Consider the following 26,494-nt stretch of genomic DNA (forward strand, 5'->3'; position numbering starts at 1 on the left):
ATATTTCAAAGTTCATTGAATTGAACTTGTTTCGTCATAATTATGTAAACAGAAAATGTATAAATAGTGGGTGAGGTGGATGCCATTAATTTTCTGCACGATCACACGAAGTTTGTAAGAAGAATGTAGTTTTATTGATTATGATCCAAAGTAGCTAGCAAGTGTGGGGCCGGCATGCTACTGTTAACGGCAACGTTACAGGAGTGACCCTTATTTTTTTAGTCAAATTCCATTTTTATCAGGTTTTATAATTTAATTAGGAAATAAAATAAAATTATTTTTTCTAAGTGAGTAAGGATGAAAAATATTAATCATTGGATGAATAATCAAAATTCAAAGAAAAAGGAAGTGGAATGGGTGGCAGTTAGCACATCTGATGACATGTCTCTACACCAAACGAATTAAACAGTCTTCAAGACTCGCATAACTGTATAAGCAAGCAAGCAAGCATCAATTTCCACAAATACCCTTCATTAAATATGAAACCTCAATCTAACAGAAGCCCGTTAAAAATAGCTCCTCTTTCACGCTGCTTTTACTCCTCTTTGATCAGTTCTCATGTTTACTTGTGAGATGAGACATCCGCTAAGAATATTTGAAGTTGAAATATATTTGAAAAAGGAAAATGAAATTGATGAAATGATACAAAGTGAAAGTGGTATATAAATAATTAAACAGAAAAGTATGTAATTGCCAAACTGGTAATGTATGGAGAATCAGAAAGCGGTAAAAAGAAAGGCCATTTTTCAAATGGGCAAGATTTGCATGTTACTTGTCCCTCTTTCCCAATTCATGATCACACATTTTTATAATTTTTTTGGGCAATCTGAGGAAAAAAAAAAGATTAATTATGATAATAATATTGTTTTTGTAAATTAAATGTAATTACAACTGTTCTTTTTCATATTTTATATGTAGAGTCATAATTTTTGGGTTGTGTGTCTTTTGGTGGAGGAATGCTTGTCACCTACTCCTTTAAGTTCCCAAACTCTCTATACTTTGAGAGAAAGAGAGAGAGAAGAAGAAAATTAAGTGTTTTCGGTATCTGGTTCTGCTGCTCTTGTGTTTTGTTGCAATGGAGAAGCACAAATGCAAGCTTTGTCCAAGGTCTTTCTCTAATGGCAGAGCTTTAGGTGGTCATATGAAGGCTCACTTGGCTGCTCTTCCTCTTCCTCCAAAGATTCCTCTTTACCACCAACAGCAGCAACAGCAAGTCGTTGATTGTACTGACTCTACTTCGTCTTCTTCTTCGGGTGAAGAACGGGAAGTGGAAGATGGTAAAATTGGACAAGAAGGAGAAGAGAAATCTTTGGGTTATGGGTTGAGAAATAATCCCAAGAAAAGTTTCAGACTTGCAGATCCTGAGTTTTCTTTTGCAGTTGATTCTGTGTCTGTTGTTGTTCAAGATAGAGAGAGTGAGACCGAGTCAAAAAACCCAACTCGGAGACGATCTAAAAGAACCCGAAAAATATTCACTGCTTCTTCACTGTCACAGGAGGATCAGAATACAAAAGTGAAGAAACTCAGTTGCAGTGAGTCACCAACCGAGCCGGAGCCGGTAAGCTCAGTCTCTGATACTTCTCCTGAAGAGGATGTTGCAATGTGTTTGATGATGCTTTCAAGAGATGTGTGGATGAGAAGCAATGAAGAAGAAGGGGATGAAAATGGTAAAAAAAGGGAAAGATCAGTAAAGCATCGATGTGAGAAATGCAAGAAAGTGTTTCGATCTTATCACGCATTGGGTGGACACAAGAAAGTTTGTGAAGTTGCAGAAACAAGAAATGGAGGTAAAGTTTCGATCTTTGAGTGCCCATTTTGTTTTAAAGTATTTGGGTCAGGTCAAGCTCTCGGTGGCCATAAGAGATCTCACTTGTTGCCTTCATCAACTACTGCTGCTGCTGCTGCAACTGCTACTGTTACACATTCTGCTAAATTTGACAACACTTTGATAGATCTTAATCTTCCTGCTCCATTGGAAGAAGACGACTACAGTGTGGTTTCGGATGCATAACACCGCAGGTGGAAATTTTTACATGGATCTAAGCTTTTAATCACTTCGTTTGTGCAATTTAGGTAGAAATTTTTGTTCATGTTTATTGAATTTGAACTACTTTCTGGATTCTCAATAGTTGCAATTACTTTGGATTTTTCATCAACTAGTTTGACATTCACATAGCTTTGTCTAAGCAGTAGCAGGGCACTCTGCCAGGGAACTCATTCTTTGAATCAAAATTGTTGTTGTTGCTTTAAGTGAAGCAATTGTCACTGAAAGAGGTAGATTTAGCAGAAAATTGTTCCATTTTTCACTTCATGGCTAAAAAAAGAAATGGAGTTTTCTTGTTATTGTGGACCCAATACAGAGTTTGGCCTCTGTTAATGCCTGAGTGTTCAATTCTGTTAATGTTATGTTATATTACTATCCATGTTTCCAGCTGTTGTCTAAACTCTAATGTCTATCTCCTAAAGCTTACAATTTTTAATTATTTAATTTTTTATATTTGAGGTTTGTCTACTTGGACCTGAAATCCCTCTTTCTCTCTCACACATCTGTTTTGTTTTTCTGTTTCAGTCAGTTGGTTGTTTTAGCTTTAAAGTAAAAAAATCAATGATGAACCAGACTCATCTCAATGGAAATGGATCTACTATCTGATTAAAGAAGGAATTGGGTTTTATTTACCTGCCTTGAAATGAACGAAAAGCAAGTGCCATGCTGTTATTAGAGAAGAATTAGTCAGATTAATTAAATAATTAAAAATAGAAAAGGACATGTCAGTCAATAAATGATTGGTGTTTAGGTTCCTTTCTTTCATGCAACACATCTCTTTCTCCTTAAATTGTACTGGGGATTAGTGCTCAATTTAACACTATGTTTTTTCAACCCTTCTAATTTATGGCTAATATCTTTCTATTTTTAACATTTATAATTGTCAAAGTTCTTCTTCTAACATTTATAAATTATAATGGGTAATGCTACTAATAAAGATAAATTCAAGTTTATCTATGAAATAGGGTTAGTGTTAATGCTACCCAAAAGACATATGCATCACACATTTTTGCCATATGAGCTCTTCTTTTTTTTCTTTTTTTTATACAAATTTATTTTATTAAATGTTTAAACTCAATTGGTCATTATCTTTATTAATAAAATTATACGTATATATTTTTTATACATAATTTAAACATATAAATTATGTATCATCATGCGAGTTGATGATTTTGAATTAAAGATAAAATAATATTAAATCATATAATAATAAATTATTTATATACCTAAATTATATACAAAAAAATATGTATTTGTTGTATTGCTCTGTCTTTACTTTCCCTTTAATCCCCTTTTTTATAAGATGCAATAAGCTTATGCTAATAAATTACTCGTAAAATTACTACTTAAAAGGGAACGGCTAATTTGGCCATTCTTTCCACTTTTCCTGTTAAATCATGCAACTCTAAAGAGGGGATTTTAGGTGATGTTACTTGTTTTAGAGATTAAGTTAAGAAAATTGCCTCTAATCGAATGTTAGGGGCTTTGAATTTTTCATTTGAAAAATTATATCATTTTTGGGAATTCAATTAAAAAATAGTATTTTTGGAATGTACCTCAAGAAATATCAAATAACCCTATTTCCTAATTTTGATAATCCATTTTTTATCGATTTCTATTGGTCATGGATCATCTTGAGTTCTTAAATTAAAAATGATATTTTGTTTATAAAAAGATAAAAAGATCCCAAAAAAATATCTTCAATCTGTCAGGTCATTTTGAGTTTTCAAGTTTAAAAGAGTTTTTTTTTTTAACGAAAGTCCTTCAAATGAATTTACAATAACCCATTTTTAATAACCATGAATGGAAATTATGTAGTGGCCGGCAGTAGAAAAAATGAGGAATAACATTATATTAATGCAAATGGGACCGCTATTACAAAGCAAATGCTCAAATTTTAGGCATGATAAACGTAGTGGCCCTAGGGAGTAATAGACAAAAATTTCCACACATCCAACGGTGGAAAGAGAGGGTAAATGGGTAAATAAGGAGATTCAGTCAGCGTGACTTGTGGTGGTAATGCTTTATGAAAGCTGGGAACAAACAAAGACGTGATGAAGTGGCCGAACTTTTCCGGTCAACTTCTCCAAATCATTTTCTTAGAAATGTCAGTGGGTCCCATTGCTAAACTTAATTTTCCTACGTGGAAGTTATTTAATGAAATTAAAAAAATTGAATTTTTTTAGAAGTAAAATAATTAATTAAAACATGGTTAGGCATGTGTGTAGAAGGCGAAAATGTGGTTATTGGATGGCGGTGAAGTGAAAACGCAGCGTTTAAAGGAATGACGTTAATTTTCAGTGACTGCCTTTCTAGCCAGTGGGCGATTCTTTTCCCTCATCACAAGTTAATGTTCATGTTCTGTTTATTTAATAGATACACACATGGCGCAACCAATCTTCAAAAGTATCACATAGCAGCACCAAAGAAGCGATGCCCTGCATAATTAATACATAAGCTTATAATTATGATTTGATTTTGAAGCAAATATTTGTTCTTATCACGTAATTTTGAAGTGTAAATTTTTAGAATAAATTTTTTTGGATCTGTACGTCAACAATAGTTTTATTATTTATTATCTTAGTTATTCTATGATAATATCAAGATACTCTTCTTAAAAAAGTAGAAATTGGACCGATTGATTTCTAAGATTTACAAGTTCTTATCTAGAGCCTACTTAGTTTATTCTTTTTTTTTTTTTTTAAATTTATTATTTTAAACTCTTTCTCTGTCTACTGATCTCAGATTCTTTTTTTTTTTTTTTTTAAACCATCTCAAATATTAAAAACTGAAACAAGAAATTGAATGGCCACCCCGACACCAGCGACGACAAGCCGCAACTGCATACATACCGTGTAGCACTGCGCCAGGTCGCACGGTGATACTCCACAGTGCGGTGCAGTGCTGCGTCACGTCACGAGTTGCTGCTTGCTTCCTGCTCGCCTAGCTGGCAGTGTTGCTCCAGGACCAGCCTTCCAAGGAGATCTCATATTATTCCTTTCTTAAACTCTTTCAAACCCAATAGGAAAAACAAAAAAAATGTATCAAACCCATTGACTTTCCTTCCCTAATCTGAGCATCTCTCCTAAAAAGCATCAGCATCTGAAATTTCTTTATTGTTTGTGGTTTTGATTCGTTGGTGAGTCAGCTCTGGCGTAATAGAATTGTTTTGGATATTAAAAAAAATGCAGTGGGAAATTGAAGTCATTTTAATAAATCTCCATATAAATAAATAAATAAGTATAAATATATAATATATACTGCTGAAAAGAAATAAAAAACATGCTGGCCTCATGAAATTTACATTTATATTAATTTTCACCAAATTTAAACATACACTAAAATTATTGTGTTCAAATAGAGAGAAATCAAGAATGTTGTAACGATATCTCAAAAAATAATTTGCTTCCTACGCAATTCATGAAATTTATACCAGCAATTTACATATGCTATTATTGTGCTAAAGTATTTGATAATTAATATGTAATTATAATTATTTCTTGAAAATTCTTAGCTACAATGAAGGTGCCATTATTTGACCAGTAACCTAATCACCCCCCTTGACTATATTCTGCTAACTCATTATATTATGAAGACATTAAATATGTATAGGCATCATTGCTCTCTTCCTAATCATATACCCTTTTCTGTTTTCCACCATTTATTCCTTCTTATTAAATTATTAATTTCAGCTCCATATATATATTGTAAAAATAAAAAAATAAAATAAAGTGACGTGGACATATTATTTATTTCAACTTAATGAATTAATTTTATATTTTCATTATTTTCAGCAATTTGTATCATGTTACATGGTATATTAGATTTTGTGTACTTATTTTGTAACATAGTGTTATTTTTAGGCATAAATATTGGTTGGATTTATTTGACATTTGAGAAAAGGGGAAAATGACCTTAAACATTACATAGGCTATTTGTTTTAAGTTCATGAATTTGAATTAGGTACTTTGATCTCAACCCCTCAAAGGTTAATCAAATAATAAAATTTTCTTTGAGATCTTATCAAAAATAATGTAAATTTTGTCATTATTAAGCCATTAAATTTTATAATAGCACTTATACAGAAAGTTATATCGAATCCAATAGAAAAACAGAATCAAGTAATGGTTTGTAAGTATTATTATAGAGGACTGGTGTTAAGTTTTAAAATATTTTCAAGAAATTAAGGTGATGCGAATATTATTATTACTATTATTATTATAAAAGGCATAAAGAAGAGAATTGTTTTAAGAGGGCATGATTGTGAATTGCGAAGAGAAGTCGAATGGGTGGGAGGGGAGCCCTAAGAGTCATGACAAGCATGCTGTGAAGGACACAGCAATGCCCTCCGTCCCTTTTCTCTTTTTGTAATAACGAACAATAGTCTACCCTTCAACAATATTCACCTTTATATAAATATACACTATAGGACAAATTGAAGATAAATAGTTTTTTATGTGGTTGGTTAAAAGATCTAGATAGTTTATGTCTATGGTATTATTATAATTTCCTTAATGTAGGATTATAGAGTGAGCGAAATAATTTATTTAAATATATAAATTATATACTAAAAAAAAAATATATATATAAAATATTATTTTTTTGTATTCATAATAATAAGAGTTAAGAGTAACGTAAACTTAAGATAATGTGTACTTTGACATGATGAATATTGTTGTGGTTTGATATAGTTGAAGAGTAAAAAAAGGATTTTTTGACAATAAAAATACATATTTTAATTTTAATAAACTATTATTGTAGTCGTGATAAATTTAATTATTATTTTCTGTTTTGTTGTTTTCAGAAAAAGAAAAGAAAAGACGTCATTCTCATAGTTTGTCCGTAAGGCTGGAACGACACTTATTTTCTAAGTGGCAGTGTCGATTGGAAATTGTATATGTGAGTTGACTTGAGAAAGAATTTTATCTAGATAACACTTATAATTTATTTTATATCCATTTTTGAAAAAGACTAATATTGTACATATTTATGGTGCACATTTTGTGATAGAAATCGTCAGTTTTGATGTGTTTTTCAATCAGGATGTTTGGAAGATCTTTGTAATTTTTCAGTCATGTTGGATATTTTAGGATTTACAAAATGAGACTGAGTGTAGATTGAAAGTTGGTGTGACAATTGATGTGTTCATGATTTGTCTTATTCTACGAGAGTTTTGTGAATTTCTCATCATCTGCCTTAGGACTGGATTCGAACAGAGCTGAACTCGGTTTGCAGTCAGCTCGGGTTTGGCTCGGCTTTTTAATGACAGGCTCGAGTTCTGTTCGACTTATTTTTTATATCAAAACGACACTGTTTTGTATATATATATAGATCAAAACGACGTCGTTTTGTATAAAAAAATTTTTAAAAAAATATACCGAGCCAACCCGAGCCAGCTCGGGCTCGGCTCGAGCTCGATCGAGCCGAGCTGAGCCCGGCTCGTTTTGGGCTCGAGCTGGCTCGGCTCGAATCCAGCCCTAATCTGCCTGGCAAAACTAATTAAGTAAATATTATTTGGATTTAACATCGGATTGAATTAACTGATTTAATTGGTTGAATCGTAAATTAATTTCAAGTTTGATTTGATTGATATTAAAAAATAATTTATTTATTGATTCGATCAAATCTGATTAAAATCAGTGAATAGTCAAAACTAGTAGAATTGAATTTGATCAAAATTTAAGATATTTTTGAAAAATTTAATTATTTTAGGCTAGATTTGATGAATTTATAAATATTTGTACGAAAAAATAAGTTTAAAAATAAAATAAAAAAAAAATATTTTATATATATTGAAATGTCTTCTATAGGTAATAACTTACAGAATTATTTTTTTATGTATCATAAGATTGAAACTTTTTTATTTTGATTATTTTATTAAAATCAAATAAATAATTATTATTTTTAAAAAAAATATATTCTAATCTTTATAGATGTATATATCTTGATTGATTTGATTTGATTTTATAAATTTATAAATAAAATCTATTTATTATAATTTAATAATAAATTGACCCAACTGATTTTTGATCAAACTAATCGAATAATAAACCAGTAAAATAACTAATTTGATCATTTGGTCTATTTTTAAAAACATTGGGATTTAGAATGTTATGTAAATATTACTAAACATTTGGCTGTTTTACTTTTTCTTTTGGGAGCATAGAAGTAGTGTGGTTTGTTCCCGAAATTAATAGGACAAAAAAGAGAGAGAGAGAGAGAGTAAATGGTGTTGGGTGTGAACATGTAAAGAAATATGAATGCATCCACCACACTTTTGTCTTTAGAAGGTGTTGCAGATAGCATATGTTAATACTTCTTTTTGTATCAGAGAAACAGCGATCCTCTGTTTGGCATTAAACTTCATTCACGCTATAAACACCATGATTTCACACCCATTTTAGGTCTCAATTACTCATTCATGCATGCGTTTTTAGTCATGCCAGCCAGCCGGCAACTGCCTTGCATGTGATGTGACACTGCCACCGCCACCTCCCTCACATTCAACCAAAAAGACCAACACCCATTATTTCCCTCAATCTTCTCCCAAAACATCAGCCCTTTTACCCACTACACCCTCTACAATTAATATTATTAATAGATTATCAGATTTCAGCCTTAGCTGGTCTCACCTCTTTTATAGAAATCTATCAAACTCCAATTTAATATTTACATGTGAAGCTATATAACATGAAGCAGAAAAAGATCTCTCAGAGAAGAAGAAAGCACGTGCTTGTGCAACCAGAATTGGTCAAGGGATTAGATTAGATTAGATTAGATTGGATAGGCAAATGGGTAGCCTGCCTAATTGGATTAATGTTTTGGCTCCTTGTAGCTTGGCCACGGCAGCATATTCCAATTGATACAAAACACATCAAATTTTGTTAATGTCCTTTGACCATAAAAACACATCAATGTTGTTGCTTGCTGCTGACTGCTGAGGCCGATCCATATATACAGTATTCTTGTTGTCTTTTCGGAGAGGGTACATTTACATATAGGTCATAAGTTACGTGTATCAATTAAATTAATGGCCATGCCTTCTTATTAACCTACTCTTAAGTGCTAAAATTACTATATTTGATAGTAAATTACTATCTTCCATCCAAGATTTGGCAAGATTATTTCCTAAACTATGAACACACACCCAAAAAAGAGAAGAAATTATGGGATTAATGGCATCCATCTCCGTCAAAATCATAATTAAAGAGTAATAAAGTTAAAATTAAAATTGATTCCGACAAATATTCGCCAACTAAAGTAATTACCCAATCATTTTTACGGGAAGAAGCAATTATTGGTGACAAAAACATTAATTTATTGATACGTATAATTTATTTTATATAAAAGGAAACCGCATAATAATAATAATAATAATAATAATAAGAAATTGATAATTATTGTTGGTAAGTAAGGTTAAGGTAAATTTAATTTTCCATAAAACTCAACCTGACGTCAATTAACCACGTAAATGGTCGTATGCATGGCGGTAAAATTGAAAACAACGCAACCAAAGGAAATTAAAAAAATAAAATAAAATAAAATTGCTCTCTTCTCTTGTGTTGGTGGTGCGAAATCCAGGGCTTCATCTCTGTCTCTGATTCTTTAATCCTAAATTTTCTGTAAGTTATTTTGATTTCTTCTTTTAAATTTATTCTATTTCTTCGTAAAATTTTCCTTCTAAGTTCCCCTTTTTTGTGGATTATGTAATTTCAGTTTTAGAATAGAATAGAATAGATCTTCAAAACCTATATCTTGCCTTCTCCTCTGTGTATGTATATCTGATTTAGGGATCTCGACTTACAAGCAATCTTACAGCTCACACTTCGAGGTACCTGTGTAATTTTTGAATAATTGGAGGGTTTCTAGGTTTCCATTACTGTATATCACCAACACTTGAGGATTGGGTCGATCGATGGCTTCGAATCCTCCTCAATTTCCGGCGGAGGATCAGACGGATGAGGATTTCTTTGACAAGTTAGTGGATGAAGAAGATTTCGGTAGGCCCACCCATATCGCTACTACGTCTGCTTCCTCCGCCCATAAATTATCGGAGTCGAATGACTCCGATTTTGATGAAGCTAAAGCTTTTGCGAATCTGAGTTTAGATGATAGTGGAATTGATACGAAATGCAGAGTTGTTAGTGAATCAATCGCAAAAACGGAAAGTGAATCAGAGGCTGGTAGCATAATTAAGTTGAATAATGATAGTGATAATAAGGATGGGACTGAAATGGGGGATGTATCGGATTCAAGTGCTACTAAGAATGGTGGATCTGTGGTTAAGGAGGTGGGATGGAGTGCATTCAATGCAGATTCTAAGCAACGGAATGGGAATCTTGGTTTTGGTTCTGACTCTGATTTTTTCAGTGCTTGGGAGGACAATTCCAGGGAGTTTTCTGCACGGGTGGACGAAAGTGTAAATTTGAATGCTAATAGATTTGTATCTGGAAATGAAGTGTATAAGGCTGCTGGTTTTATAGATAATTCAGTTAATTACGATTCTCATGCTCTAAGCCAACAGAGTCAGGTTAATGGAGCACAAGAGATGGTGAATGGGCATGGTATGAATAGTAGTGAGTATTGGGAGAATTTATATCCAGGGTGGAAGTATGACATGAATACTGGGCAATGGTATGAGGTGGATATGACAGCAAGTATTCAAGGGGGCTATAATGCAACTTCAGGTAGTGATTGGAATGTTGTTTCAGAGAAATCAGAGGTATCTTACTTGAAACAAAGTTCTCAATCTGTCGTGGAGACTCTACCAGAGACTAGCACTACTGAGAGTGTGTCTAACTGGAATAGTCAGGTTTCTCAAGGGGATAATAATGGTTACCCGGAACATATGGTTTTTGATCCGCAATATCCTGGTTGGTATTATGACACAATAGTTCGAGAATGGCACACATTGGAGAGTTATGATTCAGCTAGACAGTCGACAGTTCAAGCTCTTGATCAGCAAAGTCGAAATGGGGTTGCCTCTACTGGTACATATTTGGACAACAGTAACAGTATATATAGTGAATTTGGGCAAGCTGATACATTTGGGTCACAGGTTGATGGCAGCCAAATCCAGGGTGGAATGCAATTTGATAATTATGGGTTGCAGGGCCTTGGCAACCTAGACCAACAGGGAAGCTGGGATCATACTTACGGTAACTACAACCAGCAGGGTTTGAACATGTTCCAATCTGAGACTGTCACTAAGACTACTGATGCTTCAAATTTCAGTCAGCATCAGCAGGTGGATACTTTTTATGGTTCAAAGGCTCCTATGAATAACCATGTGGATCAACTGAAATCTTTTAATAAAATGGGGACAGATGCATCATATGACAAAGCAAGTCATGTTAGTGCTGAGGCTAATGGGGTTGTTGGGTTTAAAAGCTTTGTCCCTAGTGATAACTTTAGCCATCAATTGAATCAGCCATATGTGAAGCAGAATAAACTTATGCAGTTTTCAAACAACTACTATGGTCTCCAGAAAGCAGTAAATGCTCCACAACAGTCATTTCAGAGTGGCTACCAGAATTCTTATGCCCCAAACTTGGGAAGATCGTCTGCTGGTCGCCCTTCACATGCCTTGGTTACTTTTGGGTTTGGTGGGAAACTCATAGTGATGAAAGATAATAGTTCTCTCCACAGCTCAACTTATGGAAGCCAGGTTAGGACCTAAAATACTCTCTCAGAGTTTGTTTTGTGATTCCTTTGTTTGCTACATTTTTAATTTTTAATTTTTGATTTTGATCTCGCTTAAAGGCTAATAAGTTATGTTTTATGTGAAGGATAATGTAGGAGGGTCTATATCTGTTCTGAACTTGATGGAAGTTGCCTCTGGCAATGCCAGTGATTCTAACACTGGAGCAGTGGCATACTTTCGTGCGCTATGCCAACAAGCCTTTCCAGGTCCATTGGTTGGTGGCAATGTTGGAAGTAAGGAGTTGAATAAGTGGATTGATGAGCGGATTGCAAAATGTGAATCTCCTGACATGGATTACAGAAAGGGTGAAGTTTTGAAGTTACTTCTCTCTTTACTTAAAATTGGTTGTCAACATTATGGAAAACTTCGATCGCCTTATGGTACTGACACTGCATTGAGGGTGAGTCAAGTTGTATTTTATTTGGTGATGGTTTTATTTATTTTATTTTTGAAATTTCCCTTTTTTCAGTAGAATAATTATTGTCTTTATGTTTCTATATTTCCCCCCATTTTTTAATGTGCATTGTGCAGTTCTTCCCATTTTTCATGCTACTTTGAGATTGGCCCTAGATTGTCAAATAGCTATACGCCTTATTCAGTATTCTTTTGTATTGGCCTATTGGGTCATGTTTGTCATTTGGCCTTTTTCATCTATACTCTCTTTCATTTTCTTCTTGGAATTCTTATAGACTGAAACATGTGCCCCATTTAGTAGGCAAGTAGCTTATTCTCCTTTTATAGCTTGGCAGAAATGAATCTATGTCATCATTGATAGAGTTGTTGTATTCAGTTCCAAGAATCTTTGAATCAGTGACTGGATCAGTTTGTATTGTTTATTCTCAGGTTCCAACTTGTGAAATTTAAATGAAATAAATACCTATACAGATACTGCTTTCAAGATTTGCGTCTTTTCTGTTTCTCTTTTGCCATGGTGTAGCCTTTGATGACTGTGCAAACTTCTTCAAGCCAGTGGAGGTGAATTTATTCCCAAAAAAAAAATAATAATAATAATAAAAATGTTAAAAAAATTGAGAGAACTTAAGGGGGTTTTAAGTTATGTTTTTATTTAAAAAAATTATCTTCAAAAGTTATCATTATTTTTATTTGTATGCTTTTAGGGTAAATGATATACCGCAAAAGATCAACTTATCATGTGTAAGCATTGTTTAACCACAGTATAATAAAACAATACAGGAAATATCCCAGTGATGTATGGTAAAATAAGTAAAATACAAATGACCATTTTGTAGTTTACTGGTCAGTTAATGCTGTATGTTTGAGAATGTTCTAATTTATGAATATACAATTTTAAGCTATGTGTCCTTTGCTTCTGTTGCGGACACCTCCCGATTGTGGATTCTTTCAATTGTTTTCCCTTGGCACTAATTTTTCATTTCCTTGAAATATTATTCTTTGAGTCATCAAGATAATTAGTTAATTTTACATCTAGTATTCTTATTGGTTCTATGATTATGATAGGAGAGTGATGCTCCAGAATCAGCAGTTGCTAAACTCTTTGCATCTGTAAAGAGGAATGACACCCAGTTTGGTGCTCTTAGTCAATATGTGCAGAATTTGCCACCTGAAGGACAGATTCAGGTATTCTATGCATCACAATGCAAATGTTTACTATTTCTCTACAGACAACTTTATAATTTTTTTATTCTGAATGTACTTGTGAATTTGTATTTCAGGCAACTGCATTGGAGGTGCAGAATCTTTTGGTATCCGGTCGAATAAAAGAAGCTCTATTACGTGCGCAAGAAGGTCAGTTGTGGGGACCTGCCCTTATCCTTGCATCACAACTTGGTGATCAGGTTTGCTTTATGTTCCATGTTTTTCTCTTATGAGATGATCTTATGCTTCATTACCAATTTCTGGTGCTTGTGCCCATCTGTCTCTGTTTTTATTTTATCTTATGTGTGGTTCTATTTTTGTGTGCTAATATGGGACCTGGAACAATTGCAGTTCTATGTTGACACTGTGAAGCAAATGGCACTTTGCCAGCTGGTGGCCGGATCACCTTTGCGGACATTGTGCCTGCTAATAGCTGGGCAACCAGCAGATGTGTTTACCTCAGACGTGTCAGCTAATAGTGGTCTTCCTGGTGCTTTTAATATTTCTCAACAACCAGCACAGGTAAGATATTGATGACTGAATTGTCTGTTCTTGCATTTTATTTTATAAATAGCTTATTGATTTAATTTTCTATGCTATGTTGGGGATTTTATTTTTATATATATTGTGCAGCATAAAACATACAACAGGTTTATATCTGAGAAAGAGAAAGTTTCTAATTAAGAACACTCATAGCAAAAAGGAGCCTTTTGTAGGTCGTTTTGATATGGGGCTGCACTTAGTTCCTGTACACAACAATAATTGTTAGATAATAAGCTAGAAGAATAAATAAACCTGTATTCAATCCTGGCTACCACATTGCTTGAAACTACTAGCTTTTAATGAGCTGTTGTGTCTTTATCATCTTCTAAGGATTTACAATTTTAGTGCTGCTAGCCATAAGAGTCTTAGTGTTTAATTTTTAATTTTGATGCTGCAAGCTGCAGTCGGGGGCTAATGGCATGCTTGATGATTGGGAGGAGAATTTGGCTGTTATAACTGCAAACAGAACAAAAGATGATGAACTTGTGATTATTCATCTTGGAGATTGCCTATGGAAGGACAGAAGTGAGGTGTATATATATCATTTTACATTACATACTCTAGCTTGCATTGCTTTTGAATTTTTTATTCTGGAATCTCACTTGAGAGTTTTATTTCAGATCACTGCTGCCCACATCTGCTACTTAGTTGCGGAAGCAAACTTTGAGTCATATTCAGATAGTGCAAGACTTTGTCTTATTGGAGCAGATCACTGGAAATGTCCTCGAACATATGCTAGTCCAGAGGCTATTCAGGTGCTCTTGGAATTTATTTGGCTCTTTGGCAATGCTCATTTAAAAGCTGTGGTTTTTTATGGGTAAACATATCAGTGGGCTTTTAGTTGTTTCTTGTATCTTGATAGCTTCAGCCTTTGTCAGAGACATACATACCTATGTGTGCGCACAAACCTATGTGACATATCACTCTCATGTTGGACACAAATAAATAAATCACTCTTCGTCAATTTGTTTTCTGGATTATGCTTCTTCAGAAAATCTTACTGAAATGATTCAATGGCTACTTGGACAGAGGACTGAGTTGTATGAATATTCGAAGGTGCTGGGAAATTCTCAGTTTATCCTGCTACCATTTCAGCCGTATAAGCTCATATATGCAAACATGCTTGCAGAAGTGGGAAAAGTTTCAGAATCTTTGAAGTATGTTTTATGACTTTAATGTACCAAGTAATTCTGCATTTAGTTCTCTTGATGTCTTGAAATTAATTCAGGTATTGTCAAACACTATTAAAATCACTAAAAATGGGTCGAGCCCCTGAAGTAGAAACATGGAAGCAATTAGTGTTATCTCTTGAGGAGAGAATCAGAACCCATCAGCAGGTATTTTCTGGCTTCCTGTATTTCATCTATCTTTTAGTTATTTTTTCTGGTCATACTAAATAAAACTTGTCCACAGGGTGGATACACTGCAAATTTGGCTCCAACAAAATTAGTCGGTAAGTTGCTCAATTTTTTTGATAGTACTGCACATCGTGTTGTTGGCAGCCTGCCACCCCCTGCACCATCAACTTCACCTGGAAATGGTCAAAGTGTTGAAAATTATAACCAGCCTATGGGCCAAAGAGTTAGTCAATCAACAATGGCCATGCCATCACTAATGCCTTCTGCTTCAATGGAACCAATAAGTGAGTGGGCAGCTGATGGCAACAAAATGACAATGTCTAATAGAAGTGTCTCAGAGCCAGACTTCGGTAGAACCCCAAGACAGGTATGTGATTACCTGGAAAGAGTACTCCATATTCATGTTTAACTGCTTGAGTTAGACATGCATAATTTTGTATTTATGAAGTCATCATCACATCTGGCAGGATCATGGTGATTCATCAATGGAAGCAACCTCATCCAGTGCACCAGGCAAATCATCAGGCTCAGGTAGGGCATCTCGATTTTCTCGTTTTGGTTTTGGCTCGGGGCTTCTACAAAAGACAATGGGTCTAGTCTTAGGGCCTCGATCAGATAAACAGGTAAGTTCTGGACCTATATCTTCATGTTACATTAAGTCTTACTCCATGATATTTTCAAGGAGAAAATGATGGAAAATGTATATTGGTCAGTTGATTGTTTGTTTGGATTTGTATTCCTTTTGAAGGCTAAATTAGGTGAAAAGAATAAATTCTACTATGATGAAAAGCTTAAGAGGTGGGTGGAGGAGGGTGCTGAACCTCCAGCTGAAGAAGCTGCCCTGCCACCCCCTCCAACAACTGCATCCTTCCAGAATGGAATCTCTGACTACAACTTGCAATCTGCCTTAAAGAGTGAGGGCGGCTTTCCAAGTAATGTGAGTCCATCAATCAGAACTCCTTCTCCATCAGAGCATTCTTCAGGGATTCCACCTATTCCAACCAACACCAATCAATTTTCAGCTCATGGGCGTAGTGGTGTTCGATCAAGGTATTCTAATTTTTTTCTTACTTTATTTTGAAAAGCCTTCCCAATTCTTATTATGGTAGACATATTGCTGAGGTACCCTTAGAAGATTAACGATTGAAATTTAATTGGAAATTGACTGGGAAGAATGAGTCAATTGCTTTTTTTGAATGGTCCCATAGTTCATTTCTTTTCATTTCTTCATTTGGGTTGGTAGGAACTATGTAAGAGTTGTGCCATGGATCTTTTTGAGAAATTGTCTGTGCTTTTTGTGTTTTTCTAGTATTGAGTATTTGCTGGAACAATCTGTTACCATCTCTGTTGATGGATCTAAAGATTAGGTACCAAGTTTTAGACTTGAGTGATAAAATGTCTGAAAACAGTTTTGAAACTAGAGGATTAAGAAGAATTTATTTTTTAACCAATTTCAGACAGCCAAGTCTTAGTTTTGGGTTGGATGGTAAATTTCTCTTCTGAACTCTTGCATATTTTGCTGTGAACATCTGTGAAGAAAATATATATATATATATATATATATATATATATATATGTACACATACACATACATACATAAACATATATATAATAAAATTAATATAATATTGTTAACAAGGTTCATAAGGGTTGATTGAATAAGGGTAAATATCGTTTGACCTTATGTGTTATGACTTGAAATCAATGAAATTTTCTAATTTCAAGAATAGTCATACGCCCCATAGATCCCTGTTTTGGCCCTGAGGGCGGTAAAGGACTAATGTTTCAAAGAGGGAGAAAAATGGGAAGTCAACCAGATGTTTGACTATTATCAAAATTGTTGGACCAAACTGACTTTTAGGCATACTGAGGAGTAAGTCAAATTATCCTTGACCTATATTTTCATGGTTTGCCACTTCTCTGAAGTTGAGATGATAATAATGAATATGATTGAAATTTAATTTTCTTTTTTCATGCCAAAGTCTTTCACCTATTAAATGATAGATCCGGCTTTTTATAGTGGGTAAAGTTTCTAGTGAATTTTGATTAAAATGTAATGTTTATTCTTGTTTGACAGGTATGTGGACACCTTCAACCAAGGTACTGCAAGCCCAGCAAAATTCTTCCAGTCACCTTCTGTTCCTTCTGTCAAACCGGCTGTTGCTTCAAATGCCAAGTTTTTTGTTCCAGCCCCTGTAACGTCAGCTGAACAACCAATGGAGGCTATTGCAGAAAATGTTCAAGAAGAAACCGCAAATTTTGAAAAGCCTTCAACATCCACGATGAATGACCCATCCCAGCCTAATACATCATCAATCACTAAACAAGGTTTCCCAATGGATGTCATGACAAATGGCAATACCAGCCTTCCACCACAGACTCGACGAACAGCATCATGGAGTGGAAGCTTCAGTGATTCATTCAATCCGCATATGCCTCAATCAAACGGCCAAGGTGAGGTGGTGAGCATGCCGCCATCATCATCTATGCCTGGTCCAATGAACGGTGGGAGTTTTGGGGATGACCTTCATGAGGTGGAACTTTGAACTAGAGTTATGAAGATGTAAATATCAAATTTTTGTTGCTTCTGGCCAATACTACCATATTCAAGGACACTACGCTGCTCATACACCTTTTGGATACAAAAAAAAAAAAAAAAAAGGCTGGTGGCACGCACTGGAATCAGTGGATCGGGATTGGGTTTGGTGGTCCCAGCGGATGCTTTTTTAACGTTACTCAGAAGCGACGTCTTGTATGTATTTTCTGAGTGCCACCATTGTTGATGAGGAGCCGGTTTCTTTTTTGGTTTTGAATTTGTTTTTATTGTGACTATAAGGCAAAGAAAGTCTAAATAGGGCGCACTAGTGTACAGTTATTTGTTCATTTGTTTTAAAACAGAAACGTCCCTTGAGATGGAAGAAAAGCCATCAAAGATATCTCGTTCGGGGGAAAAGGGTAATGACCCTTGAGATAGAAGAAAAGCCTTCAGAGATATCTTGTCGGGGGGAAAAGGATAATATAATGTAATAATTTCCTAAAAATCAGATGTTTCGTCCTTTATTTCCCTTGTAATAATATTCTATCGATTACTTCAGTACTAGAGGTGAACCAGATGCTCATGTACGAGTCACCATGAGATATTTACAAGGAAGAATACTATCTTTCATTTCCCTAGAAAAGTATGAGATATTTGCAAGGAATAATATAAGGAAATCAAGGTTGGCTGGGTGGCGAGAGAATTTCCCAACATCCCTGAGCTATCAAACGTTACAAGGCTCTTGAATATTAAATTCTATCTCAGTCAAGGAAAAGTTAAATTAGAAGAGCATATCCAGGGAACTTAAATCTGCTTACCTTTAAGTATGTACAACGATAACATGCAGTAAATTTACAGCCAACTTGAATGACATAAAATATCATGTGGGAATATATAAAAAAAATATAAACATGCAGTAAGTTTATATAACTTAAATGGCTAAACTCAGCCAACTTGAATTATACAATCCTTCACACCCTACAGTGTACAAAGGAAACATGATTATGAAGAGAAGCAACTAAGAATGACGAAAGACAAAATTCCTGAGCAGCCTCGTCAATCATTTTATCACAACTTTAAGTCAATGTAATTTTGCAATTAAAATTCAGCAGAACCAGGAGATCGAGGGAACGGTATAGCATCTCTTATATTTTCTATTCCAGTTGCAAATTGCACAAGCCTTTCAAATCCCAGTCCAAAGCCCGCATGAGGAACTGCACAAACATAATCAACGTGAAAAACCAAGCAAAAATTTTGAAATAATGATTTTAAATATTTATAAAAGCATTTTATATGTTTATTATTCACAAGCTCCAGAATATCTATCTATAAAAAAAAAATTAATAAAAGAAGAAATAATGAAGGATTGCCAATCTTTTCTTGGAAATGCCCAGCTACAATAGCTCCAAATATCTTATATAAGAACCCTAACCTGATCCATAACGGCGCAGATCCAGATACCACCAGTAGTTTTCTTTATTTAGCTTCAATTCCTCCAATCTATCTTCCAGATATTCAAGCCTTTCTTCTCTCTGGCTTCCACCAATAAGCTCCCCAACCTGGAAAAAGTAACCAATAACAAAAAATTAACCTCAGCAGTTTGAAAATAGCAAAGAACGAAAGTATATACACATTATAAAAAGAATAGCAGCACACATGCCACAAGCTCACTCACTGCTTCAACATGTCATTATAAGGATACAGAATACAACGATTTTGCTCGCAAAGAATAGCATAGAACAAGAATCACCTATATAACCTCACTTTTAAAATTGTTTTAGTTTTCAATTGTGAAAATATGGTGGTAAAAAACAAAAAATAGATAAAGGAATCTAGCTATTCTTATATGCTATTCTTATATCTTTTCTATTTCTATCAGTTTATGTACATTAAGGAAAAGCCATGCTCTTCAATCATCGTGTTTAATACTTTTCAAGTATCTAGTAAAGGTTGGCAGAGGCAATGAAACTGCATTGTAAGACGAATTGTTATGATGAAACAGTCCTGTTTATTGATTCTGTTCTATGATGAAGGAGCTAACAAAGGTTTTCTGACTTGTTAAAACAACACACCACAAGCTGATTTTCCTGTGCAAAAATCTCTGCTACCACTTGTTTTCAGAAATTAAAAAAAAAAAAAAAAAGAACAAAGGAAAAAAGAAAGAAAGAAAGATATTTATATCCTTTTTGAACAAAAGAAGTACCGTAACATAATGTTCAATACAATTGGACTTCATGAGGGCAGTATTTTTACCTACATAAATGTGCTTAAGTTTACCTGATTATTATTGAAGATACACAAAATAAGGCAAAGCCTCATGCAAATTCCAGATGGCAAGAATAGAGCAATTACCAATATTAGCCTGGAATTGTATTAGTCATCAGCGTTTATTTATTTAGCTTGCCCATTAGGAAAAAAAAAAAAAATAGAATGCCATGTCAGGTAACTAACTACAAGTCAAGCATTAAAAACTTGAAATCACTAGTGGTCCTATATTCAAAAGTTGAGGGAGAAAAAAAATTGTTAGGATTAAATAATAATATATATAATTAGGATAATATGTCTGAATTGAAGATGAGTATAATAAGACTGGATATTAGAAAAATATATTGGGGTAGCATAGGAAGAAAAATAGTCTTTGAGTTTAGGACAACCTTCAGCTGATTGGGAGGCTATGGCATTTGAGAGGAGCTCACACTTTGTAGCCAACATTAGCATTGTTCATATTGGAAGTAAATATTTTTCTTAAAAAGGTCCCTAAAAAATTGGTATCAAAGTATTGAGTATGAGGATGTGGAGGTTTGTTATCATATAAGATGAGAGTGGAGATGGAGGAAGGCCTGACGACTAACAAAACTAGAAGCTCAAACAATGTGGGAAAACAAAATTCACCTCCATTGCGAAAGCAAAGAGGAAACGAATTATGACTGTAAATACAAGTCATGAAATGTCTTAGTAGTGAATAAAGACAGATCGGTCTTGATGGTGTATGACGAGTAATAAGAGAAGAAAGAAACTGATCCTATCAAGATGATGTATTCCAACAAAAAATCGACTAGTTCCAAGAAAGTTATTAGGTTGACCAAGAAAGAGAATCGGTAAAATCTGGGGTTCAATTGGTTGAATATGGCAATTAGGAGGAATTAATAAATTCGGGGGTTCAATTGATAGATTCAGATATGTTTCAACTATCAAAATCCATTTGTTCACCTGATGATTTAATTCAATTGGTGACAGAGACTAGATGAGCAATGAACAAAGAAAACGTGAAACAAAAAGAAGAAAATGAGATGTTAATGGAGACTGATATGAACCTTAAGAGAACCATACTTTGAAAGCTAACTATAGAGATTGAAGAGCTTAAGGTTATATAAACCACACGTTAAAAGCTCATACTTTCTAATGTGGGATCTAAGTCACATACCTTGCACTTGAGATCCTAACATACCACCATGCTTCACAGCCTCATCGCCTAAGCAGGCTTGGCTATACGCAAGCTCCCTGCTAGCCCTAGACAAACACTATAATGCTAGCGTCACCACCCATACCGCATAATTGCGGCTGAGAGACGTAATAATGAATCTGATACTAAATTATATGAACCTTGGAAGAATCACATTTTAAAAACTAATTAGAGAACCCAAGGTCATATAAATCTCACATTAGAAGTTCACGCTCTCCAATGTGAGATCCAAATCTCATATCTTGCAATTGGGATCTTAATAGAGACGCACCAGGCTAAAATCAACGAAGACGATGCTGGAAAAAAGGAGGAAGTACAAGGTTGACTTTTTCAATCACTAGTGGCAATTGAAAAAATGGCAAAATAAGAGCAGTTTTTTTTCAAAATGGGTTAAAAATATGTAAAGATGAAAAAAATTTGAGCTGGTTGGATTGAAAACAAAAAGAACAAATAAAACAAAACAAAAATTTCTCAATTTTCCCACCTTGAAGACAAGGTTGTTTTCAAAGGAGTGGGTAATATTAAGATTAATAATAATAATAATAATAATAATAATAAAGAAGTAATAATTAATAATATATTTAATTAGAATAATGTATTTGATTTGAAAACAAGTACAATAAGATTGGATATTGGAAAATACATAGGGGTAGCAAAGGATGAAGAAAAAAATATTGTCTTTAAATTCAAGATAGCCTTTAGTTGATTGGGAAGCTACGACATTTGGGAAAAACTAACACATCTTGTTGCCAACATTAGCAGTGCTCATATTGGAAGTATTTGTTCTTTATTATGAGGTCCGTAACAAAATTCAAGAGAGGACCTCTAGTTTACTAGTCAAAACTGTTTTTGACACAATCTAGCATGTACAGTTAAAATAAGATAAAAACATCATTACTCGAGGAACCAGCATATCCATGGCTGCCACAGTTTTCCCATCATCATTCTGCCGCATATAAAATGCCTTGATCTCCTGAGGTTTACATTTAAGGAACTTTGAAATATTAGTTCCAAGCATGTTCAAGAATTACAACATATATCTGCTACTTTCAACTATAGAAAGAAACAGAAAAGGAGAGGGTGTAGCTTGCCTTGGGATAGTCTCTGATTATGACAGGGCATCCGCCAAACGCCTCTTCAGTTATATAACGTTCATGCTCACTCTGTAAATCACATCCCCACTTTACCTAAAATAAGGGCATGACCCATTAAGTGTAAGTAGTTATTATCTGTATAATTATTTCAATTTAATGGTGTCACAATTTCTACAATATGAAAAAGCACTGAAGTAATTTCAACCATCATTGCATCACATTAACAATTCATTGCAAAAATATTATCAATGTAAAGGAAGAGAAAATGGAACTTCATGTATGCCACAGGAAATAATTAATATAGGAGCGTTTACACTTGTGCTACCTTTATATGAGAGAAATAAGAAGTAGCTCAAAAATGCAGATGGCAAGAAAAATAATTCTCCGTGTAAATATATATCATAATGGATCCTCTATTAAGCATTTCCATAGAACATCCATGATAAGAATTTGTTTTTGCCAACTAAAAGATACTGGTAGGAATGGTTTAGCACACCCTTAAGGTGCAGTAATATAATCTTGTAAACTGAATTTGCATCCATGGCTATTACTTATTAGACCAATTTGCACAAGGTGACTAATATACATTACCGGGAACTCAAATTTCTTATTTGCTCTTAGAAGGACCTCAACTGCATCAGTATAAGTCAATTGAACAAAATCTCTCTCAGCCACAGCCTATTAACAGGATAAAATGCATCCAAATGTCAAGGGATTAATAAAATTATTGTATATTTGAAAGATTAAGGTCCAAAGTAAAAGCTTATAAAGACCAAGTAAAGAAATCAAAAAAGTGAAAAGTATTATGTATACAATAGATAGGTTTAAGAAAGATAAGTTACACTGGGAGCTCATACACTCAATCGATCAATGATCCCTTTCTCAATCCAAGTGTTGAAAAAGTCCATGTCTTCTTTGCAATTATCAAGAATATGTCTCACCTTCCACACATAAGGGTATATGTCAATCTCTCATTCAAAAAGATATAACTCAAGAAAGTGTATGTGTGCCAAGCATGGAAGATCACAATTTATTCACAAAATTTAAATTTGACAACAGATATGAAAAGTAACATACTACATACTGGAGATAGGCAGTTGCGCAGGCCATGTCATCATTCAGATCAGCAAATGCTAGTTCAGGTTCAATCATCTTGACAAAACATAAAAGAGAATAAGAAAAGAAGATTATAAGATACTAATATTGAGAAAAGATATAAGAGTTTGAAAAAGTACAAGATCAAATAATCCACTAACCCAAAATTCAGCTAAGTGTCTTGAAGTATTAGAATTTTCTGCTCGAAATGTGGGGCCAAATGTGTATACCTGAAAGTATAGGAATTTCATTTGTTTAAAAAGATGAGTTCATTACTCATCCAATTTGTGATTTAAAAAAAGACAAGTTTCAGATAAGAAAGAGATACATCTGAAAGGGCAGTTGCATATGTTTCAGCATTAAGTTGGCCCGAGACTGTCAAGAAGGCTGGTTTTCCAAAAAAATCCTGAATAAAAATATAAAAGTAAAATTAAATTAGAGGCAGCTGAGAAAAATAAATATTTGTTTTCACCATCTCCAGAACTATCCAGAATCCATTCTAGATGCAAGAGAGATCAACCAGGATAATTTCCGGAAAAAAAAATTTCTTAACCATAAATACAAGTGCAACAAGTCTTCCAAGAAGCAAGCAAACACGCTGTTTTAAGGTAGTTCACGTTTGCACTATTCATATGGTTTTAAAATTCCAAACATGTGAGAAAATGATTGCTCTGTAGTCATGTAATTTCAAGATCTCTACTCAAACAAACTAAATACCAAACCATTTTTATTTCTAAAAAGTTTTAAGCTTCATCTATTCCTCAGTTGTGGACAATTTGGAATAATAACTTTTACTTTCCATTAGAACTTCATTTGGGTATCAAAAGTTTCAAATGTATTGGTTCTTTCTTATTATCACAAAAGTGCTTTATTGTGCTTCATTTGCTGTGTACTTCTAAGTGAAATTAAGTATGAAAGTGAAACATACTCACCTGTGACCAGTCTATTAAACCTTCCTTTGTTTTTGGAATGGCATCAGCAGGAGAATCAGCAGCTTCTCTTGTGCTTGGAATCTATCAATAGAATAGCATTTACTGAGAGAGATCTAAAGAATAATTTAACCCTAAAGCAGCACTATGAGACAACAGCAATTGCAATTAGTTATGATCTCTCACTGACTTTCTGTGAACGGTTACATCATGCTGAAACAAAAATTTCTCCCCAGGGAGGCACTAATTAAAGCAAGTATGCACATAGTATACAAAAAGTAAGTTTTTCATGAAAGCATGCATGTTCGATATATGCAAAGATATTGTAAATAATACAAAATGGAATCAAGGCACATAAGAGATACAAATAGGAATGATTGATACTACCATATAGATTGATTTTGCTTTAAAAAAAACACTGAACATAAACATATATAACAATTAATCACTTCAAAACACAAAATTATTTTGAGCACTAGAGCGTACCAATGTAGTCACACAAAACTGTTCACCCGCTCCTTCACAATCCGAAGCTGTAATGATAGGACTAGAGATCCAAACAAACCCATTTTCTTGAAAAAACTTATGTGTAGCATAGGCCAGAGCATTCCTTACTCTAGCAACCTAAAACCACTTCCACCAGTTACTAAAAAGAGAAATACCAGAAGGATAATAGTTAATCCAGCTATTGTAACAAGTATGCCAAAGGCATGTCAATACAGAGACCTAATCCAGGCTTTAAGAAGGTTTAGGAGAAAGAAACATGATACAAGTAAAAAAATGAATGTAAAACCTACCGCACCAAATGTATTTGTTCTAGGACGAAGATGTGCTTTAGTTCTCAAGAATTCCCTACTGACTCTTTTCTTCTGAATGGGATAGGAAGGATCACTTTTGCCAACCTAAGAAAGAGATTAGCAATTAGAATCAATGCAAAAGATTTTATGAGAAAACTAGCGGCCAGAAGCATATAATTTACATGATATTTGACTCAAATATAAAATATTAAACTAATATTTCAAATAGTTATCCATTGTTATCTTTTTAAAGCAGAAACTTCATCTCCTCTTCAGTATAAAAATTTGTAGCACAACTTTTGCTCAGCTAGAATTACAAAAATATCATACCACAACAATCTTCTCGACCTTCAATTCCACTTTTTGCTTTGATCCTTGGCTTGCCACCACAGTCCCTTGTATATATATTGATGCCCCAGTTGTGATCAAACCAGACTCTACCTATTAACAACCATAAAACAAATTAAATTTGACTGATTAACAAATAATTCAATAAAAAAAATAGGTGAATTCATTCCAAAATTGTTAGTTAAAATAGTAATAATACCTGATCATAACCTTCAGCATCAGACGTCATCACACATTGCATATTTGACAGGCACGAACCATCATTAACCTATTAAACAACAGATAAAATAAAATAAAATTGACCTTTAATTATAAATTATATTAAAATATAATATAAAATAAAAAACGAAACTTTTAGCACCTCGATGAATGTGACGCTGCTCTGGACCCGAAAGGTCCGAACCCAACCCATCACAACAAGTGGCTGGCCGACTCGACCTATTCCTTGGTCAGTTCCACCCTTTATATCGACAATCTTCAACTTCCTTCTAAACTCCCCAACTTTACTTCCCATTTCGCCCTTGCTATTTTCCATCAATTCCGGTTTCGTCCTTTCGCCAGAGTGCAGAGCTCTGGAAATCACGGAGCAGAAGAATCTCCGGCCAGCAGTTGGGTGGCAGTGGAGAAGTGACGGGAAAAAATGATGGTGTTTGGCTAAGGATTTGGGGTAAGAGAAGAGTAACCGGAGAGGAGTGGCAGGTGCAAAAGCCGCAGCCATTTCGGCGGTGGATTGAAGATTTCTACTCTACTGGTTTATCCAGCTGTTATCTTGCAGCTAATAAGAGTGGAGTTGAGACCTCAAACTCATTTTTTTAATTTATTTTGGAGAATATCAGAAACCTTCCTTGGAAGTAGAACAATTTCCAGAGGACCACTATTTTCATTTGAAATTGAACAGCCATTCAATATCGTAATAATTGCAATCATCCCCCTGGATTTTTTTTTTTGACATTTTTGTTGAATGAGT

The 26,494-nt window shown here is 34.2% G+C and overlaps 3 protein-coding genes across 7 annotated transcripts; 2 read left to right on the forward strand and 1 right to left on the reverse strand.

The window, feature by feature from the left end:
• Positions 1–942: 942 nt before the first annotated feature.
• On the forward strand, positions 943–2,851 carry LOC123210928 (zinc finger protein ZAT1). Its single transcript, XM_044629427.1, has 2 exons — positions 943–2,019; positions 2,570–2,851. The coding sequence occupies exon 1, from the start codon at positions 1,076–1,078 to the stop codon at positions 2,009–2,011; it is 936 nt and encodes a 311-aa protein (XP_044485362.1). The 5' UTR covers positions 943–1,075; the 3' UTR covers positions 2,012–2,019; positions 2,570–2,851.
• A 6,690-nt stretch (positions 2,852–9,541) lies between these two features.
• LOC123210890 (protein transport protein SEC16B homolog) lies at positions 9,542–18,359 on the forward strand. Of its 4 annotated transcripts, none has more exons than XM_044629380.1 (14): positions 9,542–9,666; positions 9,863–11,711; positions 11,833–12,147; positions 13,227–13,346; positions 13,442–13,564; positions 13,716–13,886; positions 14,306–14,437; positions 14,528–14,662; positions 14,937–15,064; positions 15,136–15,244; positions 15,321–15,632; positions 15,733–15,888; positions 16,014–16,315; positions 17,343–18,359. In XM_044629380.1, the coding sequence occupies exons 2-14, from the start codon at positions 9,960–9,962 to the stop codon at positions 17,809–17,811; spliced, it is 4,224 nt and encodes a 1,407-aa protein (XP_044485315.1). In that variant the 5' UTR covers positions 9,542–9,666; positions 9,863–9,959; the 3' UTR covers positions 17,812–18,359. The 4 variants fall into 4 exon arrangements, with proteins under 4 accessions (XP_044485315.1, XP_044485317.1, XP_044485314.1 ...); XM_044629382.1 differs by having other exon boundaries at positions 9,586–10,053; positions 10,084–11,711; XM_044629379.1 differs by having other exon boundaries at positions 9,586–11,711.
• Positions 18,360–18,669: 310 nt separating this feature from the next.
• On the reverse strand, positions 18,670–26,332 carry LOC123212201 (asparagine--tRNA ligase, chloroplastic/mitochondrial-like). Of its 2 annotated transcripts, none has more exons than XM_044631273.1 (15): positions 25,889–26,328; positions 25,727–25,795; positions 25,510–25,620; positions 25,180–25,284; positions 24,869–25,006; positions 24,386–24,466; positions 23,782–23,859; positions 23,615–23,683; positions 23,436–23,510; positions 23,216–23,299; positions 22,950–23,036; positions 22,356–22,451; positions 22,163–22,237; positions 19,234–19,360; positions 18,670–19,015 (listed from the first exon to the last, which is right to left on the reverse strand). In XM_044631273.1, the coding sequence occupies exons 1-15, from the start codon at positions 26,243–26,245 to the stop codon at positions 18,900–18,902; spliced, it is 1,668 nt and encodes a 555-aa protein (XP_044487208.1). In that variant the 5' UTR covers positions 26,246–26,328; the 3' UTR covers positions 18,670–18,899. The 2 variants fall into 2 exon arrangements, with proteins under 2 accessions (XP_044487208.1, XP_044487209.1); XM_044631274.1 differs by lacking the exon at positions 18,670–19,015 and adding an exon at positions 20,079–20,163 and having other exon boundaries at positions 25,889–26,332.
• Positions 26,333–26,494: the final 162 nt, after the last annotated feature.

Source organism: Mangifera indica, chromosome 3, assembly GCF_011075055.1.
Source record: "Mangifera indica cultivar Alphonso chromosome 3, CATAS_Mindica_2.1, whole genome shotgun sequence".
NCBI lineage: Eukaryota > Viridiplantae > Streptophyta > Magnoliopsida > Sapindales > Anacardiaceae > Mangifera > Mangifera indica.

Bases quoted from the DNA above. Each gene is read 5' to 3' on its own strand.
- LOC123210928 (XM_044629427.1), top strand. From the start codon at position 1,076: ATGGAGAAGCACAAATGCAAGCTTTGTCCAAGGTCTTTCTCTAATGGC.
- LOC123210890 (XM_044629380.1), top strand. From the start codon at position 9,960: ATGGCTTCGAATCCTCCTCAATTTCCGGCGGAGGATCAGACGGATGAG. The intron at 14,438-14,527 runs GTGTATATATAT...GTTTTATTTCAG, and splicing joins TATGGAAGGACAGAAGTGAG to ATCACTGCTGCCCACATCTG. The intron at 15,889-16,013 runs GTAAGTTCTGGA...TTCCTTTTGAAG, and splicing joins GGCCTCGATCAGATAAACAG to GCTAAATTAGGTGAAAAGAA.
- LOC123212201 (XM_044631273.1), bottom strand. From the start codon at position 26,245: ATGGCTGCGGCTTTTGCACCTGCCACTCCTCTCCGGTTACTCTTCTCT. The intron at 25,285-25,509 runs GTATGATATTTT...TCTCTTTCTTAG, and splicing joins AGGTCGAGAAGATTGTTGTG to GTTGGCAAAAGTGATCCTTC. The intron at 24,467-24,868 runs GTACGCTCTAGT...TTCTATTGATAG, and splicing joins AGTTTTGTGTGACTACATTG to ATTCCAAGCACAAGAGAAGC.